The 18,949-nt window shown below is 44.0% G+C and overlaps 3 protein-coding genes across 8 annotated transcripts in view; 1 reads left to right on the forward strand and 2 right to left on the reverse strand.

Annotated features, from left to right (window-relative positions):
- wdr74 (WD repeat domain 74) overlaps positions 1-1,377 on the reverse strand; it is an 8,500-nt gene extending 7,123 nt beyond the window's left edge. Inside the window, exon 1 of the mRNA XM_017303058.1 lies at positions 211-1,377. Within this exon, the coding sequence (XP_017158547.1) occupies positions 211-819 (609 nt within the window). The 5' untranslated portion in view covers positions 820-1,377. The remainder of the gene's footprint in view (positions 1-210) is intronic.
- Positions 1,378-1,595: 218 nt separating this feature from the next.
- iws1 (interacts with SUPT6H, CTD assembly factor 1) lies at positions 1,596-11,519 on the forward strand. Of its 5 annotated transcripts, XM_008402048.2 has the most exons (17): positions 1,596-1,910; positions 2,845-2,927; positions 3,434-4,226; positions 4,857-4,922; positions 5,019-5,235; positions 5,307-5,364; positions 5,436-5,542; positions 5,679-5,829; positions 5,963-6,045; positions 6,128-6,257; positions 6,809-6,926; positions 7,005-7,116; positions 7,917-7,973; positions 8,507-8,563; positions 9,164-9,275; positions 9,943-10,094; positions 11,201-11,287. In XM_008402048.2, the coding sequence occupies exons 1-16, from the start codon at positions 1,880-1,882 to the stop codon at positions 10,066-10,068; spliced, it is 2,301 nt and encodes a 766-aa protein (XP_008400270.1). In that variant the 5' UTR covers positions 1,596-1,879; the 3' UTR covers positions 10,069-10,094; positions 11,201-11,287. The 5 variants fall into 5 exon arrangements, with proteins under 5 accessions (XP_008400270.1, XP_017158572.1, XP_017158571.1 ...); XM_017303082.1 differs by lacking the exon at positions 9,943-10,094 and having other exon boundaries at positions 1,603-1,910; positions 5,022-5,235; positions 11,201-11,519; XM_008402047.2 differs by lacking the exon at positions 9,943-10,094 and having other exon boundaries at positions 1,607-1,910; positions 11,201-11,519.
- A 969-nt stretch (positions 11,520-12,488) lies between these two features.
- Positions 12,489-18,949, reverse strand: part of ostn (osteocrin) — a 7,560-nt gene continuing 1,099 nt past the window's right edge. Inside the window, exons 2-6 of one of the 2 annotated variants that reach the window (XM_008402052.2) lie at positions 16,880-17,263; positions 15,891-15,980; positions 13,641-13,873; positions 13,445-13,555; positions 12,489-13,375 (exon numbers count right to left, since the gene is read on the reverse strand). In XM_008402052.2, the coding sequence (XP_008400274.1) occupies positions 13,468-13,555; positions 13,641-13,873; positions 15,891-15,980 (411 nt within the window). In that variant the 5' untranslated portion in view covers positions 16,880-17,263 and the 3' untranslated portion in view covers positions 12,489-13,375; positions 13,445-13,467. Of the gene's footprint in view, positions 13,376-13,444; positions 13,556-13,640; positions 13,874-15,890; positions 15,981-16,879; positions 17,264-18,949 lie in introns of those variants that run through there. The other variant, XM_017303074.1, reaches the window with a different exon arrangement.

Here is an 18,949-nt window from a genome sequence, read left to right on the forward strand (position 1 = left end):
CTGGTTCACCTGCTGGTTCACCTGCTGGTTCACCTGGTGGTTCACCTGGTGGTTCACCTGCTGGTTCACCTGAGCAGCTGCTCCATGTCTCCACTTTGTTTACGTTAACAAGTGACGTCGTGCTGACGTCACCAGCAGACTGAGCAGTCTGCTTCACAGGTGTAAAAACTGACGTAACCTAAGACAGGTGAGACAGCCGGAAGCAGTTACCTGATGGTGGCCCGTGCAGGTGACCACCTTGTCGGAGTCCGGGATGAAGCCGATGTCTCTGACCCAGTGCGGCCTCCGTAGATCCAGCCAGTCGTCCCGCAGGTTCTTCGCGGTGAACAGCGGCTTCTCAGGCCGCTCCAGGTCCCAGATCTTCAGCCCGTTCTCCTTCCCGCCCGTCGCCACCCGGTTCGGGTCCACCGGGCTCTGCCGCATCCGGCACACGCTGCCGCCCGCGTCCAGCTCGGCCACCGGCCCGCTGCCGTCCTCCCGCCACACCCGCAGCTTGCCGCACTCCGCGCAGGTGATGACGGCGGAGCCCCGCAGTGAGGCCAGCCCGCTGAAGCAGCCCTCCTGCGGGTCTCCGCAGCTCCGGGCCTCGGTGAAGACGCCCTTCTCGGTGCTGAAGGTCCGCACGGTTCCGTCCGCGCAGCCCAGCAGCAGCTCGCTCTCCGCCGGGTCGGCCCAGCACAGCGCGCGCACCTCCTGGTCGCGGCTCAGCGTGCGCGTGTTGGAGAAGTTAAAGGCCTGCTTCCGGTCCAAACTGACCCCCTTCAGGATCCCGGTCTCGGACCCGAGCCACACGGAACACAGTCTGCTGCGCTCCTCCATCACAGCGGGCTGACACCAGCCGGAACCCGAACAGAACCAGAATCTGACTGAAACGCACGTGGAGCTGCTGCGGCGACGAGAAAATACGTCACTATGTTGTCTTCTTCTTCTTCTTCTTCTAGCTTTGTTTTACGGAGGTGCATTGCAACTGTGATGGCGCCCTACCGCCACCTACCGGACTGGAGATAAACACTAAAAACCTCATAATGTGAAATTAATTATTCAACTTTGTATTAACAAACTAAATTCTACGACGGCGAATTACGGCCAACTTAGATAGAAACCACAGATAAATTTACACAAAAAATGCGATTATTCTCAGAAATGTTCTAGAAAAAACAGATATTTATGAGCTTGAAAAGTCTAAAACTTACTATTAAAAAATCAGAAATTTTGAGATTAATTCCTAAAATTTCCTTGAAAAAAACATGAAATTTTCTGAGTTTCAAAAGTCGACTTTGAAAACTTGAAACTTTTCCAGAAATATTCTGAGATTCATCTCAAAATTTCTGAGTTTCTTGGTGGAAATTCGCTAATTATTTTTAAACAAATTCTTTAGACACAATCATAAAATGATCTCTTTTAAGTTTGTATTTTTCAAAAATAACTTAATCTGACCTTGACTTTAAATCTTATCAACTCTAAATTTAATATTTATTTAATTTACTTATTTTTTTGGAACTGATTAATAATTATTAATAATTGGGAAAACATCAACCAGAATTTAAAAAATGCAGAAAAGGGTTTGTTTGGTTTCACTGCCTCTCCTCCAGGTCTGTAGGGGGCGGCACGACACATTAATGCTTGTTTCCGTTTCACCATGAAGCAACCAAAAGAACAGAACTAAATTACGTAATCCATCACACATGCGCAGACGGTGGTGGTTCCGCCATTTTGGTTCTCGGTGTGCTAACGGCAGCTAGCTTCTGGTGTATGTGCGTTTTGTTTACTCTTCACTGTTGGGTTTTCGGTTTTCCCTCCAGCTGCGGTACTAAAAACCAGTAAAGCGGTACCAGTCCGCCCAACAAGGTCGGAACCGGAGTCTGTCTTCGTCTGAGAGATGGACGGAGGAGAGGAGGACTTTATGTCCGGTAAATGCGCTTTGTTTCCCGGCTGACAAACTTAAGAGCTCGCCCATAAAACGCTTTTCGTTTTCGGTGTTTTCTGGGGTTCATCCCGGTTCCTCAGTATCGGTCCTGAAGTTTGGACCCGGTTCTGCGTTCAGTTAGCTGCTCCGGTTCTGATAGAGCTTGGTTTCAGATCTAAACGTTGCGTGTTTTGTGTTTCTTCCTCAGTCAGTTTTCAGGTTTTCCTGTAAATCAGCGGTTCATGGCTGAAATCTGCTGCTCAGCAGAGCCTGGGTCATTCTGGAAGGAGATCCGTTCACATCCTGGCTGACCTCTGACCTCTAGCCCACAGCATCACTGACTGACAGGTTTCAGCCATGATTGTTTCTCCTCAGGCCGCTAAGATCGTGTTTTGATCTGTTCAGCTGCTGGTTCCAGCTGATCTTCTGTTGTCAACATATCTAGGCAAACTGCTGAGTTTGATTCAAATTCAGAAATGCTTTATTGATTCCAAAGGAAAATTAAAAGCTGCTGTAACTCATTTAATTCAAGGTTCTTCAAAAAGTTACTGTTGATGCTGATTGCTGTTGGGAGGAAGGATCTCCTGTAGCAGTCTGTATTACAGCTAATCTGAAGAAGCTTCTAACTGAAGACGTTTTGTTGTTGACTGAAGTGTTTCATCCTTTGATCCATGAATCATTTGGACAGGAAAATCTCCTGAACTCTTGAAACGTTGGTTTGTGCTGCAGATTTAATCAGCGCTACAGAAAACCTTCAGTCTGTAAACTTCAGAGAGTTGAACATCTAATCAGATCAGATTCTTTCAGAACGTCTCATTGTTGTGATGAAGGAGCATCATCCTCGGCTCTCTGAGTGGAGCTGCTGTTTCTGGAACATGTGAAGTTTTAATCTCTGAGTTTGTTTGATGCTGAAGAGTTTTTCTTCCGTTTGTCTCCAGACGATGGGGGCGGGACTCCGGTTCAGGATGAGCATCCTCAATCCGACGGCGAGGAGATGAGGAGCGACGGCCGGCAGTCAGAGGTCAGAACCGGCGATTAGTTATAAGTTATTAATGTCCTGGTTGATTCCAGCCAGGGAACCAGATGCGTTTCCAGTGCGTTTTTTAATGCACATTTTGAAATATTACATCAGAATAAGTTGATGGTAATTCAAAACAACTTCAGCCATTTTGAAAAACAAAGTTGTTGTTTTTTTTTAACCTCACATGAGGCAGTTTTTGGCCTTTCTGAGAGAGTTAATGCGCTAAAACGGAGATAGAAACACATCTGCTGAGTAAGTTCTGACGAAGCGAACGCTCCCAGACGCTGGTGGGTCTGTCAGACCAGAACCTCCATCTCCACTTCCTGTTTATTCCAGACATGCATAACGTCAACATCTGATGACAACAAAGTGCAGAAAATGCAGTAATGATAAAACGTAAGTGGAGAGTAGTAGGGGAAAGTAGTGCAGTCTGAGCTTGACCTGCTGGCTGATTCTTCTTCTGCTGTTTAATGTCGTTCGGTGCGTTGACGATCTGCTCTCTGCAGGACGACGGCAGCAACGACGAAGACGCTGCCATTGCCATGGAAACGGGCGGGGCAGCCAGCAGCTCGGACGCGGAGGACCGGCGCCGGGCCAACAGCGACTCGGAGGACGAGGCTCCTGGGGCCCGCCGAGAGAAGAGCGACTCGGAGGACGAGGCTCCTGGGGGCCGCCGAGACAAGAGCGACTCGGAGGACGAGGCTCCTGGGGGCCGCCGAGACAAGAGCGACTCGGAGGMSGAGSCTCMTCGGCCCGGCGGCAGCGAAGACGAAGACTCTCCGGCAAAACGCAGGGCAAGCGCGTCGGACGAGGAAGAGGAGGAATCGCCGAGGAAGAGACGGCCGAGCGGCTCGGAGGACGAGGCGTCGTCTCCGGTCAAACGGGGAGCGTCCGACAACGAGGAAGAGGACGTGTCGTCCCCCGCCAAGCGCCGAGGAAGCAGCTCTGAGCTGGAGGACGCCCCCAGAGGAGATGGCGCCCGCAGCGACTCCGACAACGAAGAGGACAAACCAGCACCGGCGTCGTCTCCACGGAAACACTCAGACAGTGACTCTGACGCAGAGCCGCCCGCCAGACGCCAGGCGGCGCCGATGGACTCCGACGAGGAAGATGAGGGTAAACGGGAGGAAGAGGAAGGGGCAGGGGGAGGGAAGTGGAAGGGTGTGATGCAATCCGACAGTGAGGATGAGGAGGACGAGGTGCTGAGGAAGAAGGCTGCAACAGGAAGTGATGAAGAGCAGCGCGAGGAAGAGAAGAAGCAACAGAGAGATGACGGCGAGGAAGAGGACGACAAACCAGGTAGAGACATCAGAGCCAGAACTGATCTGGAGGGGTTTATCACATCCCACATAATCATGCTGCCACCACCATGCTGCATACAGACGTCTCCGGTTTGTAAACCGACGGGACTTCCTGTCCTTCGGTCCAATCAGCTCCGTCTCTGTCCCTCTGAGTCGGACAGTCCGAACTGTTTAATGACTGCTGTCTGTCAAAAATATATTGACAAAATCAGCAACATTTTAATTCCCAAACCTTTTTCCTGCTAAATTAATTATTCCTGCTAAATTATTGAATAAGTTCCACATGAGCTCAAAACCAGATTTATTTATAGATTTTATTCTTCAGGTGTTTCAGGAAGCCTGGATCATTCTGGGCTTCTTTAGAAATATGGACGCTAACATTAGCATGTTTAGCATTCAAATGCTACATAGGCTAGCATAGCATCACTGCTAGGCTAACTCCTTTTAGCACAACTTGAACCCAACAGTAGGCTTCCAGTGTGTTTGGAAGCCTACTGTTCCAGAACCAGTATATATACTGGACCAGTATATATACTGGTCCAGAACCAGTATATATAATTACTGGTTCTGGACCATCTGAATCGGGTTTCTGTGGTGGTTCTGAGGTTCTCTTTATATGTTTCTGCAGTGAAGAGAAAGAAGGCCATCTTGTCTGACAGTGAAGACGAGGATGAAGAGAAGGACGACAAACCAGGTGAGTCAGCCTGATGTTCTGTTCTGACCCGGTTCATCATCCCAGAGCTCTAGAACCGATCCAGTCATTTCATCTGTCCACTTCCTTGTGTCTCAGCAGCAAAGAGGAGCCGGGCGGTTTCCGACGACGACGAGAACTCGGGCAGCGGCGACGGCTCGGTCGGCCCGGATCGAAGCCTGGCGGCCAAGCTGAGGGAGCTTGGGTCAGACAGCGGCAGCGACGAGGAGGACCGGTCCAAACCCACGGCGGTGAAGAAGGACGAGAAGGCGTTGTTCGGCAGCGACAGCGACTCCGGCGAGGACGACGAAGAGGAGTGAGTTTGACCACTGTCTCCTGCTGGCAGGAAGCGGAACTGCAGTTGACCCAGAGTTAAATGTGTTGCAGGAAAATGATCGCAGACATTTTCGGAGAGTCTGGAGATGAGGAAGAGGAGGAGTTCACGGTAAGTTACCGCTTTTGGAGCTGGAACCAATCGGGAATCGGCTCCTCTTCATCCTCCTCTTCCTCCTGCAGGGCTTCAACCAGGAGGAGTTGGAGGCTGCCAGCAAGCAGCCGAAGCAGCAGCAGCAGGCGGCCGATGACTCCGACTCCGACGAAGGAGTGGACCGCAGTGGCCAGGAGTAGGTGTCCCCATAAGGTGGCCGGTGCTGCGTGGACCCAGCAGGGTGCTAAACCTGTGTGTGTGTGTGTGTGTGTGTGTGTGTGTGTGTGTGTGTGTGTGTGTGTGTGTGTGTGTGTGTGTGTGTGTGTGTTCAGCACCAGCTTCATGTCCGACTTTGACATCATGCTAGCCAAAAGGAAAGCCATGAACAGCCGGAAGAGGAGGCACCGAGACGGAGGAACGTTCATCAGCGATGCCGACGATGTCGTGAGCGCCATGATCACCAAGATGAACGAGGCCGCAGAGGTCAGCCTTTCACAATAAAAGCCTAGATTATTTAGTCCCAGCTGTGTTTCACAATAAAAGCCTGGCAGGTTTAGCCTCGTCTGCCATCCTTTCACAATAAAAGCTGAGCTGCTGACTCCGCTTTGTTGACCAGGAGGACCGGACTCTGAACAGCCAGAAGAAGCCGGCGCTGAAGAAGCTCACGCTGCTGCCGCAGGTTGTCATGCACCTCAAGAAGTGAGTTTCTGTCCGCTCCGTTTGGACTTCAGAACCAGAACCGACCCGGTCCAATCTGACAACCGTCCTCTCCGCCCCCCAGGCAGGATCTGAAGGAGACGTTCATTGACAGCGGCGTGATGTCGGCCATCAAGGAGTGGATCAGCCCTCTGCCCGACAAATCGCTGCCGGCGCTGCGGATCAGAGAGGAGCTGCTGCGGATCCTGCAAGAGGTGGGAGAGGCTGGGATATTATATTTTATTAAAAATAACAAAAACTGAGAAAATATTTAACTGAAATAAATAAAAATGGGAAAACTAACTTGGTCTATATCATTTATAAAAACTAAAACATACTGAAATTTTAGATGTATCCATCAGTTTTTCATTTTATGATTCTGTTTATTAGCCTTTCAAACTGAATGTAGCCGTTTCTGTCTGCATATTGCGGCGCTCCATGGTCATCCTTATGCAAAATGGCGACAGCAAAAGTTGGGAGAAAACTCCCGTCAGTGGTTGTTCAACAATAATTGAATACATTTTTTGGAAACGGTCTTCTGAGTATTCATTACCAGGCTTGTCACGACAATTAATTGTTCCAGAAATTATTGCGATAAACGGTAATATTGTTGCTTGAGACCACTGTTGACTAATTTCATTAAAATAACATAACAAATACACCCTCAAAGACCACTAAAATAATTTCTAAAGACCATTTAGCACTGGAAGCAGGGACGGACTGGATGTCTTCTGGACCCTAGTAACGTCCTGTTGTCCTCCTGCAGCTCCCCAACGTCAGCCAGGAGACGCTGAAGCACAGCGGGATCGGACGGGCCGTCATGTTCCTCTACAAGCATCCCAAAGAATCCCGGGCCAACAAAGACCTGGCGCTGAAGCTCATCAGTAAGACCTGACCCGGTTCTGGTCCAGCTGCAGAAAGTCCAGACGTTCCTGACATGTTTCTGGTCCGTTTCCTTCCAGACGAATGGTCGCGGCCGATCTTCGGTCTGACGTCCAATTACAAGGGAATGACGAGGGAAGAGCGGCAGCAGAGGGATCTGGACCAGCAGACGCCTCAGAGACGCCGGCTCAGGTAGCAACAGAAATAAGATTCAAACTTTGACTAAACCTGATCGCTTTGAGGCTTTTTCAAGGTCTCCATCACTCACACATACACACAGATCTCTGACTGGCAGTAGCAGGTAGTCACATGATGCGACAGGAGGTTCTGGTTTCAGCTGGTCAGATGTTTTTAATGGGAAACTCAGCGAGGTAAATCTGTCCTCCTTGTGTGTGTGTGTGTGTGTGTGTGTGTGTGTGTGTACTTGTACTTGTTTAGCTATTGTATGAGGACGTACTTAAATAACCAAAACTGTGAGGACATGTGTATTTGTGAGGACATTTTGCCATTTTCACACAAAGCAAAATAATAATTTTTGGGTTAGGAATAGGCCAGTCACGATGACAAATTTTGCTGGATGATAAATTGTCCCGTTATTGCAATAAGCAATAACTTTGTTGTTTTGAAATCATTTTTAGGTATTACGATGACAATAGTATAGCAATGCAAGAACAAATTCTCAATAAACTCAATTAACTTTAAATTTTGATGAATTTAAAGTTTATTAAGTTTTAGATATCCAAAATAAATAAACATAACAGAAACGACAAATAAATTGAATTATGAAGTCTCACTCAATTTGTTTTTACGAAACGGTCACAGAGAGTACCACATCTTTCTCCAGATGTTGCACTTTCCATCCAGAAGTTTTTAGCTATTTCATATTCTTTGTAATTATTTTATAAAAGCATAGGGAAACAGGAACGTGTGTGTGTTTCTTTCTTCCTCTCATCCATCTCTCCTCCTCGTCCTCGTCCTCCTTCCTCCACCAGTGAGCCTCAGAAGGTGGAGAGGGCGCAGGAACCCGACGTCTTCTCTCCACCAACCAGGTCCAGTCCCAGAGCTGCTGCATGTTTGCGCTGCGCGTGTTTCTGCTGCAGCTCCTCTGTGCAGCTGCAGCCTGAAGATGAATGTTAGTGATGCCGCAGAACTTGAGGCAATCCAGAAGCCATAAAATAAGGAATGCTTGTGTTGAGGGAGATGGACGATCAGGCAGCACTCTGGATTTACAGCCTGTAATAATTAAGATGAACAGTCTGCAGCTGTAGACAGCAGGGGGCGCTGCTGCACAGAGGGGCTGACTCTCAAGATGGAAATCATTTTCAATCTGTTCTGGCCTTCTGGCAGGAACATGCTCAGCAGTTAGAAACCTCAGAGTGTGAAGCTCAGTGACACTAAAACGTGGTGCAGAGTTTCTGCTGCAGGCCGATCGGATCGGAACCGGCTCCAGGTTCTGATGGCTTCACTAACCTGCAGTGAGGTGAAGCCTGCTGATAACAGCATGGAGCTTCAGGAGGAAGCCCTGGTGTGGCGGCTTGAGTCTGAATATTACAGCAGAGCTTGTGTTTGTGTTGGTCTGCAGCTCTGGAGGTCAGACGCCCCGCAGAGACCTGGAGAAGCAGCTCACCGGGGAGGAAAAGTCAGTCCAGCACTATTTTATCATGCACTTTTTACCAGAAATATAATCGGGAAATATTTTTTTAGGAATTCTGTGTTATTTACCTTGTTTAATATTTTGTTTTGTTACAAATTGTTTTTAAAATTTTTATTAACGTTTTTATTCGTGAAATTTTAGGGGCAGGGTGGGGGGTATATTTTTTTAAGACTTTTATTTTGAAATCTTTTAGTACTGCTCTTAATTAAAAAACATTTATTTGTACATATAATTTTTTTGGTTTTTTTATTGTAATTGATTTGATTATTTTTAGGTATTTTATAGTGTTTTTATTCATGTAATTTTTAAGGAATTTTGTTTTATATTTAAATTTAATAAGTCTTTTTAATTTTGTTATAAAATGTTTCTTTTATATTTTGAAATGTATTTTATACATTTTTCATTTTATTAAATGTAATACGAGGTTTTTGTTTTAATTTTTTTCCCTTTTTATAATTTATAAATCTTCTCATTTAGACGTATTTAATTTGAATATAATTGAATTTACTCATCTCACAGACAGATTGTGTGACTCAGATTTCTTTTAAAGTTGACGTGAACCTTATCGATGTTTCTGACCTGCAGAGCTCTGCGACCCGGTGATCCCGGGTTCTGCGCCCGGGCTCGGGTGCCGATGCCCTCCAACAAGGACTACGTGGTCCGACCCAAATGGAACGTGGAGGGGGATTCCAGCAGGGTGAGTTTCCGTTTAAAAAGCTTTTATTCTGGATCATTTTGAATTAACAATGTTCACTGAAAGTTTTAGAAATTAAAAGGTAAATTTGAGTAAAAGTATAACTTTTCTCTCGGTGGCTGTTATTTAATGGTCATTACCAAAAACTTCATGTTTTATTCAAATACTGTTTTTGAAAAGAAAAAAATGTGAATATGAACACTTCATATTAAAGTTGGAAAATACATTTTAATTGTAAGTTATTACAGTTTCTGTTGCTGCAGACACCAGATTGATTCTGGCATAAAATTTTTATATTAGACAAAATTCAAAAAAAATTTCTTCTTTTTAATATTTTTTGCATTTTGGGTTAAGATTATTTTTATTTTTTGTCTTTAATTCAAAATCATTCATCTGGTTGAGGAATTTAATTTTAGTTTGAATAGAGATGAACTGATTGTTTTAAAGGATAAAACCAGTTGAGGGTAAAAAATTAGATCTTTAATTGTTTAAACTGTTTGCTTATGTAGTTTGCAGAAATTTACATAAAATAGATTATAGCATTAAAATCAAAATAAAACCCGTCACTGAAGGACAGAACCTCGTGGAGCGGAGACGACACCTCACCTACGGGTTGTTACGATGTGACTCAGGTGAGGTGTGCTGCTGAGCTCTGATTGGTCCTCTGTAGAGCGGCTATAAGAAAGCCATCAGCCTGCTGGAGAAGCACAAGCGGCGCTTTGCCGAGCAGAGGAAGCTGCGGCGGCCGCAGGGAGCCGTGAAGATCAGCATAGAGGGGAACAGGATGCCGCTGTAGCTGCGGCTGCTCGCCTGCAGGGGGCAGTAAGTCCGTCTGCATGGTGTGGAGCGCAGCGGCTACGTAGAACTAATCGGGTCGATGAAGTGAAGTTTCAACCACTTCAGGGCTGGTTGGTCTGACTGCTGGCTGTGCTTCAATTAGAGCTGAGCTGATTCCACTAACAGAAGCTGCTGGTTCTGATCAGAAGCTGCTGGTTCTGATCCGATCAGAGCTCCAGACACATGGTTCCTACACACAATCAGTCTTTGTTTCCAGGAGGCCGCTGTCTGGAAGCTGCTGGTATGTTCAGATGCTGATTGGGGAAAAGTTCCACATTTAGGCACCTTGAATCTGCTGTAGCTGCCATGCCAGGCCACTAGATGGAGCTGTGATTTTAGCATGTAACTGAAACCCTCATGTGCTTTTGACCCTTAACTTCCATCTCCCTGAGAAACCAGCAACCCATCTCTAATGAACCAATGTTAATTTAACAAATAGTGTTAAACTGGCCACATTAAGCAGCTCGCTTAATGCTAGCGGTGCTAGCCGCTGTTGGTGTTGGTTTTTTTTTGCTCATGCATGAACAAACCAAACCCAGCAGCTGTCCGTTCTGTACGTGTGCTTTCACACCTCCTGGGGTGTCGCGCCCAAAACGATCCACTCTGAAACCAGGTTTTATAAATCACCAGTCAGAGAGTTCAATCACTGGAGACGTGAATACGAGCGGTTAGATCGCAACTAAATGTTTTACTGAAGAGCGCATAAACAGGGCAGTAGTCTTTCTGTCTTTCTCTTTTTCCTCTTTCTTTTCATTCACTGTCTTCATTCTTTCCATGTTTCTGTCTTCTGGTCTTTCTATCTGTTAACTTTCTACCTGTCTTTTTATCTACCTTCCTGCCTTCTGTCTTTCTCTCTTTTTCCTTCATTTTTTTGTTTGTTCTTTCTTTCTATTTTCTTTCTCTTTCGGTCTCGATGTTTGCATCCAAATTTTAGGCCAAGTCGAATTTATGGTGAATTTAGACGGATAACTCTGTAAATCTGGGAAAATCTGGAACTTTTCCCTGAAAACTGCGTAGGAACCCTGTTCAGAGCTATGGTGATGCTCTTATTTTGAAGGCTAAGCTTGTTGCTTCCTGTCTTCCTCTTGCAGGGGCCGGTGAAGAAGGGTTTGTCCCGGGTCGATAAACAGATGCGCAGGTTTGCGGACATTCGGCGGCTGACGAAGACTGGTCACGCTGTGAAGATCAGCGTGGAAGGAAACCGGATGCCACTCTGATCCAGTCTCTGTCTTTAGTTTTTTAGGATTTCTTCTTCGTGGGTTTGTTTTAAGGTGGTTCTCCTGAACCGTCTCAGTCCTCCCTCCTCAGGTTCAGCTCTGCCTCTCTAAGGGCTTCTTAACGAATGTGATTATCTGCTGTAAACTTTTTTGCTCTCTGAACAAATTCAATAAACTCTCCATCATGACGTCACCAGCCGTCCGTTTTTCGTCTGTTAGCTTTAGCAGCTGGCAAACCGTCAGGAACTGTAACACGTTTTAAACATGAAACCGTTTCAATGTCAGCCAGTTTAGCCAGTTTGGGTTGTTAGCCATTAGCAACGCCTGATTCAGTCTGTTGGCCTTCATTTAGAGTAACTGAAACTTTTACAGGCTTTGTGCTTTTATTTAATACATTAAACATAATAAAGCAAGCGTTTTGAAAGAGCGTGACTCAAATCCTGTGTCTGAAACCCAGAGTACCAACCAAGCCTAAATTAATTTTGTCACTGTCATAAAATAATGTACATTTTTGCCACGTGATTATTTTTTAATTTTTTGCACAAAAATCCCTTTTGGGAAAAGATAAAACAGGCCATTATTTTTAAGAAGGCGATGATTTGAAATCCTTTTCAATGTTTGGTCGACAACCCAAACGGATGATTCTTTGCTTTGTCTTAATTATGTACATTTAAACACAGGCAGAGAAAAACATTTGAAAATCTTTTTCAATTTTAACAGGAAGGTTTTTAAAATGGGAAAACTGGATTACAGCTCCAGCCAAACATCAGCCGAACTGATGTAACCAGCAGGAAAACTCAAGTGCAGTACCACGTTCAGCCCAAGGAGGGCAGTACAGAGACAGATTTAGGCCACGATTGCAAAATTAAGCAAATCTACATAAAAATTCAAACATTTGGACTAAAGCACAAAGAATTTAGACAGTTTAAATGCAAAACAAGTTGATTTGGGGTTTAGTTACTCTTTAAAGACGTGATAAAGTTTAAAATGCTATTCAGTGTGACTTTCAGTTCATACAGTTTAAATTTTTGAATTTCACATGGTGACAAGATGCAAAAAAATCATCTTTTCATTGTTTATTTTAAAATAAATGGAGTAGAAATTATTGTTTTTCACAGAATGGAAGACAAAAGTTAAATATATCGATCAATGTGGTTTTCTACTTTTTCAGATGACATTTCTGAATTTACATCTTTACTTTATTTGATAAGAGAAAATTTAAAAAACAAATCCGTCAAGAACTGTTTGGCAGATTTAACATCGCCCTGTGAACAAAACCGGCTGCAGCCTCCCGTCGGTGTGTTTCTGTGCTGCAGCAGAAATGCGTCCGGCTGCAACATTAAAAAGAGACTTGAGCAGAAAGCTGGAAGGCTCCAGTCGTGTCGGGCGTTTCGAGTCGAGGCGGCGGTCGCTTCCAGTCAGGTGAAGCAGGGAGAGCCGGAGATGGTGCGTTCAGGTGCAGCCAAAAGGTCTGAACCAAGATCAGCCCTAACGGCAACAATAAATGTGGACCTGATGATTTAGAGTGAAATAAATCTTAAAATCTGTAGCTAATTAACATTTTGTGAAAGATTTATTTTGTTATTTGGTTTGTTATTTTGAACTGTTGTTGCACCAAAATGAGCTTTTCTAAATAAATCACATTATTGACCAAAGGTATTTTTCTAACACCGTTAATAGATTAATAACTTAAGGTGTTCAGGTCATCGTAATCAGTTCTGGTATTAAACATTTTTATTTATATTTATACTTTGTTGTCGAATTTGAATATTTTGGGTGTTTCTCATAATTTTTGCCTAAAATAATTCGATACAATTCGATGCTTTCATTTCATTAAAGTTTCATTAAAATGCATGAAATTATGTAATATCCTCATGAATTCTGTGTTTTTGTGAAGAAGTTTGTCTCCTTAAGACTTGAGCTGTTGGTCCTGAGTTTATTGAGCTGCACCTGAATGCACCATCATTTAAAGCGTGTCCAGGTGAGGTGACCAGGTGGTTGGCTGGTATTTATGCAGGGACTCGACTGAAGAGAGATGACAATGGATTCCTGTGTTTAAAATTAGAAGTTGTGTTGACATTTATTACTGAATAGACACAGCCCTGTGCAGTTCCTCACCTGTCCAGATGAGGGCGTCGTTGCTATCCTCGAGTCGTCGGCAGACGGCTCATTCCGACTCGGTCGATGGGAGGCGGATTGCTTCGTCGCCGTGGCGACTCCGCCACCTTGCTGGGAAGAAAAGACGAGTGGAAGGAGAAACTTCCTTCACCTGCCTGTGGTTCTGTTGAATTCACCTGGGACAGGTGAGTCCTACCTCTGCTTCTTCTTGCCCTGTCTGGTTTCCATGGAGCCCACGGACAGCCGGTCCAGCGGGGCGTTGTTCCCAGGGAAACTCCTCTTCCTCTGGGGCTCGGTCACGTCATTCTCCATCATCATCATCAGGTCGTCTGTTCGGAGGAGTTTGGCGCTGAGCTCCAGTCTGGGCTTCATCCTTCCTGTTCGGCGCCACAGGACGGCCAGCGCCCTCAGCCCGGGCCAGTCTATGTGCTGGAAAAGGAGCAACAACAATCCTCATGTTTAGCTTCAAACCTTTCTTTCGAACTAGAAGAAATAAAACCGACATGACAGAAAAAGTTTGTTTTTTACTGAAGGAATTTGGGTTGAATAACAATTTAAATTTCCAGAGGATAAAATGTCCTAAAAACATAAAATGTGAAAGTAGTTTACGCTCTGAATATAAATAATCTGCTTTGAGTTTCTGAGATTCAATATTTTCCTGCAAAGTCTAACTAATAGGTTTGAATTAAATAATCTTCCCTCTGAAAAGTTGCTGATTAATGTGGATTGAGGGACAGTAAGAGGCAAAAAACATCAGAAAATCACCAGCTGCTGTTTACAAAGACAGCAAAAAAAGGTTATTAAGTTAGTAATATTTACACCATGTAATTCATTCATTTATAAATGTCACAGTTGCAAAATAAACATTTAATTATCAAGATATATTTAGTTAGCAGGGCTAAAGGGTGTACAGAAAATGGATGGATGGATTTAGTTAGCAAAATAGCTAAATATTTAGTTAGCAAAATAAATATTGATTTTTAGTTTAAAGCTGAATATTTAGTTAAACTAAGTATGTAGTTATAAGTTAAAATTTTTGTTTCCATATAAATATTTGGCTGTGAAGCTAAATGTTGAACTTCAAATTAAATATGTAGGTACGTACAAGCTAACTTTATTTTGAAGCTAAATATTTAATTAGCAAACTACATATTTAGCTTGCTAATTAATAGTTAGTTAATAACCTAAATTTTATATTGGAGGGTTTAGGATAGAAAAAGCCTCCAGCTCCTCCTGAAAGGCTTTGGTTTTGTTGTAGTGCGTTAGCTTCTGACTTCCTCTCTGCCTGTTCGTCTCTACAGACTCCAGAAGATCTGGTATAAAATAGACTGAGGAGAAAACAGATTTCTGCTTTTCTTCCTGCTGCTTCACACCATCTGATATCAGCACCCAGGAGGAGCTGCTTGCTTTGGCCCCCAGGAGGAGCCCACCTGCCGATCTTCTGTCTGACCAGTCAATTAAACGCACTTTATGGAAAATGTGGCTTTCTAAATACTAAAGTGAGTTTGAGCCACACTAAGAGATACTCTGAGACAATTTTACAGTCCTATTTGAGAATCTGTTTTGAGTTTATTTCACGTTTTGAAGACTCTTCTGATTTATGAAAATATACCTTCCTTATGGGGACCAGCTGGTTTGTGAGGACATTTATATTTTCAGGACTTGATAATATTTTTATGGCACTGAATAACAGATATTATGCATTGTGGAGGCATTTTCACATGTCAAGAAATGTTTTCGCTTGACAAACCTGTGTTTTGCTTTTTGTACTTATTTGAGCCTTTCCATGGAATTCTACATCATTTTAAAGATCTCTATAATTTAAAAACATAAACATAAAATACAGATTAAAAAGATCTGTGTATCAGTAAATTTAAATGGGTATTTTATTTATCTTTAGTTGTGGATGCACAGGATGTTGCCTGTACATCAGATTTATGGATGCCAGCTCTCTGTATCCATCTATTCGTCCATCTGTCTGCTTTATATTTTTTAATCCAGGCCATCACTGGTTTCCTTTAAACGTTCTATGACAAGTGAAATCTTATGTCTTAATTCTAACATTGCAGGTCTTTTTTGAAGGAAACCTTACAGACCTCAGTGTGTACAACAGCATTTGTTCAGCTGTCTAGAAATGTCAAAGTTCAGCACACCACCGCCTTTTCTTGACGGATTTCATGGTTCACCACACAAAATTATTATTTTAATTTTAGCCTGTTTGTGGATTTTTTTAGAGGATATCTAAACTTTTAGCCGTCAAATTAACCTTGGGAAGGTGAGATTCCTCGGTGCATTTCTGCTGACCTGCTAATGGAACTGCCAACCCCCCGGTTGGAGGATGAACCCTGTACTAACGCCCTGATTCTGATGCTTCAGACTCTGACTTGAGGTTAGTTTGGTTTAGTTCTGGTTCCTCTTTTAGAAATGTGTGTTTCTGTGTCTTGACCTGAGCCGGCTGCTGTTGGACTCCAAGGACGCTGCATTGCAGGATGATGGGCAGCAGGCAGAAGATCAGAAGATGGCTGCAGAGCCGCATCTGAACACAGCAACAAATCACAGCAGAAAGCCGACAACTAAACTCTGAGCTCAGTTAAGAAACTGATTTTTAAAAATACAAGTTGCACAGCGGGACATGGTTATGGCAATAAAACTAAATAACATAAAAACTTAAGAAAAAATAACACTTTACCCAAAAGAACAACAGACCAAAGACTTAATGAACCCAAACAAACTTTAAAATTTCTCTTCTCTGCAGACAAAGTAAAAATATTTCCGCCTCACATCATTCTGAATAATTATATTATTATTCAGAACCTAAAGGTAGGAGAGAGAACATCCTCTGATTAAAACCTGAGCTAAGCTTCCCTTCATGGTTTCAAACACAGCTGGCTCCCACAGACAGCCGGACACTTTTAGCTCAAACTTATTGTCCAGCAACATCTTCTAATTTTAGCACTTTCCATTCCTGCAAATAAACGCCTTTTGAGCGTCACTTACACACTCGCTGCTGCATTCCCTCCATCACACATCCGGATAAAACACACACACACACGCCTCGTGATACACACTCCTTGTTCTGCTGGACTCAGAACCCTGCAGCCTAACGCAGGAGGTCCACCTTCTCCAGAACCAGAACCTGCCCTCTCAAGATCTCAGTTTTATTTCTGTTGCGTTTAGCGGCTTCAGCTTGGATTTTTATGCAGAAATAAACATGTCTTCAAAGTGCTCTTTTACAGAAAACAGCAACTTTACACAAGAAAAGTGTCACAAGGTGGGAGCACTGCAGTAGTTAGAAAGCTTCGCACTGACAGTCTACAGAAGCATCAAGGAATTCAACATTTGCTAAATTGAAGTTTAGGCATTTAGAGTAAAAACATTTGGAATGAAGAAAGTGATTTTTTTTTGCAGGTTCATCCAGTTTCATGCCGCTTGTACCTTGATTCTGGAGATAAAACTCTGCTGTCCGTCGTCTTCTCTGCGTTTCTGTCTTCCTGCAGCTTCAGGTTTTATAGCAGCTGCTCCGGAGCCTCCTGTCCAATCCAGACCCTTCCCTCCTGTGACACGACGACTTCCCTTGCTTCTTTTCCACTCTGTGTGAGATGTTTGATCACCAGGTCCATTACCTGATAAAGAGCTCTCCTGGGATCGGTCACACCTCGCCTCCTCCTGGAAGTCCGCTTTTAAAATAAACACAGTCGGACTCCCGTCTGCTTCCCAAGCACGGCCGTTCCCTCAGCGCCTGGATGTGGAGGCATCAGATGTCCCAGCAGGAAGACCTGCACTCAAACCTCCCACCATCAGTTCACGTTTTATCAGTGACTGCATCGGGATTTTAAGAAATGAGGGAAAACATTGAGACATGAAGCTCCAGAAACATTTTGTTTAATCTTCTTTTGCTCAAATTTAACTCATGACATCAAGGAACCTCTAGATATCAAAAGAAGCTGTTTCCAAAAACATAAAAAATAAAACAGGTATTTAGCAGAAGCTAATGTGCAAATTTTAACCTTGTTGATACGACCATGTGCCAACAGCACAGCACAGTATGTCGCACTCCACAGGGTTTAATATGTCATTACACACCTGCCTGTAAGGGTTGTGCTTCAGCTCCGCTAACGCTAAAGCGCTATGCCAACATGTGGAAGCTAATGCTAACCATATTGATACACAAGCTAAAGTACTAAACAAAAAAAGGAGCGGTGCTCTGAGTGTGCCCACCACCGGGATTCAGTCATCTGTGTTTATAGGTAACCAAAAGGTTTCTGTTTCATTTATTTGGCTCCATTTTATGCTTTTTGTGACTTTTCCTCAAAGTTCTGCGATAAATCCAGTCAATAGAGTCTTTACCCTGATGAAGTGAAGTTGCAATGTCTAGATGATGAAGAGTTTTTATTAAACCCAATGAGAGAAAACGTTTTAAATACTTAAAGAAGTTGTGGGGAAGGACTGATCTGACCGTTTGCTCGCTGACTGACTGATTTAAAATGCTAACAGCAGAGATAAACTCAACAAAAGGTTCTTAAGCTTTATTGAGACGAGACACTGAACTCCTCTGTAAATATCACATGAGTTTCATTCATCCTGTGAAAACCCAAAATAAACAAATAAAACCCAAATAACTCTGAAATCCGACCTCAACGTCTTTGCGTTCCTGTTGCTGCTAGCATGCTAGCATCACAGCTCCATCCCCCCCAACTTACTACAGGATGGAGGATTGTGTCACTGAAAAAACACACGGGGGTTAATGGCAGCAACACATGCTGTCCCTCTAATTAGGGACAACCTTCTCCAGGTGATGTCATCCTGGACCTCTCCCCGTTGCCATAGAAACAGGATACATTAAAAGTTGAGCAAAGTATCCCCAGGACTGGTCTCAGTCGCTGCCTCTATAAGGATGTGTGTGAAGGTGGAATGATCTCAGAAAAGCAGCTGGGAAAAGGTCAAAGGTCATGCCCAAACCTTCTGAAGTCCCATCATTCTCCAGAGAGCAAAACATCTCAGACATCCCAGCAGATTGAGCCCAACGTCACAGCGTGAGGCTCACAGATTAACTCAACGGCTCCATCTACGACTCTGCAGGCCTCGGTTAGCAGGCTAAAGGTTAAAGGTCATGATAGGACACTTTGGGTTGAAAGAGAACGCCTCTTTCTCCTTAAAACAAAATGGCCGCAGAGTTGAAGTCTGATCTGACTTCTGGGGCAACGTAGAGATGTTGCACCACGATGGAGGAAACCAAACGCCTCATGCCAGCTGTGAAGCACGGTGGTGGCGGAATGATGGCAGCTGGGAGGTAAGAATGAGTCCATCTGTAGCCCAAAGTCTTCTAGAGTCAAACATGATCTATTGGTCCTGGTCCAACTTCTGACGTCCAAGAAATACTCAGATGAACCTGAAGCTGTCCTCTAAATGCAATGTTGGCATAGCGCTTTAGCATTAGCCGCTACTATTTACAATACTAGGATAGCGCTTTAGCATTAGCCGGTACTATTGACAATACTGGTATAG

The sequence above is a fragment of the Poecilia reticulata genome, unplaced genomic scaffold, assembly GCF_000633615.1.
Source record: "Poecilia reticulata strain Guanapo unplaced genomic scaffold, Guppy_female_1.0+MT scaffold_159, whole genome shotgun sequence".
NCBI lineage: Eukaryota > Metazoa > Chordata > Actinopteri > Cyprinodontiformes > Poeciliidae > Poecilia > Poecilia reticulata.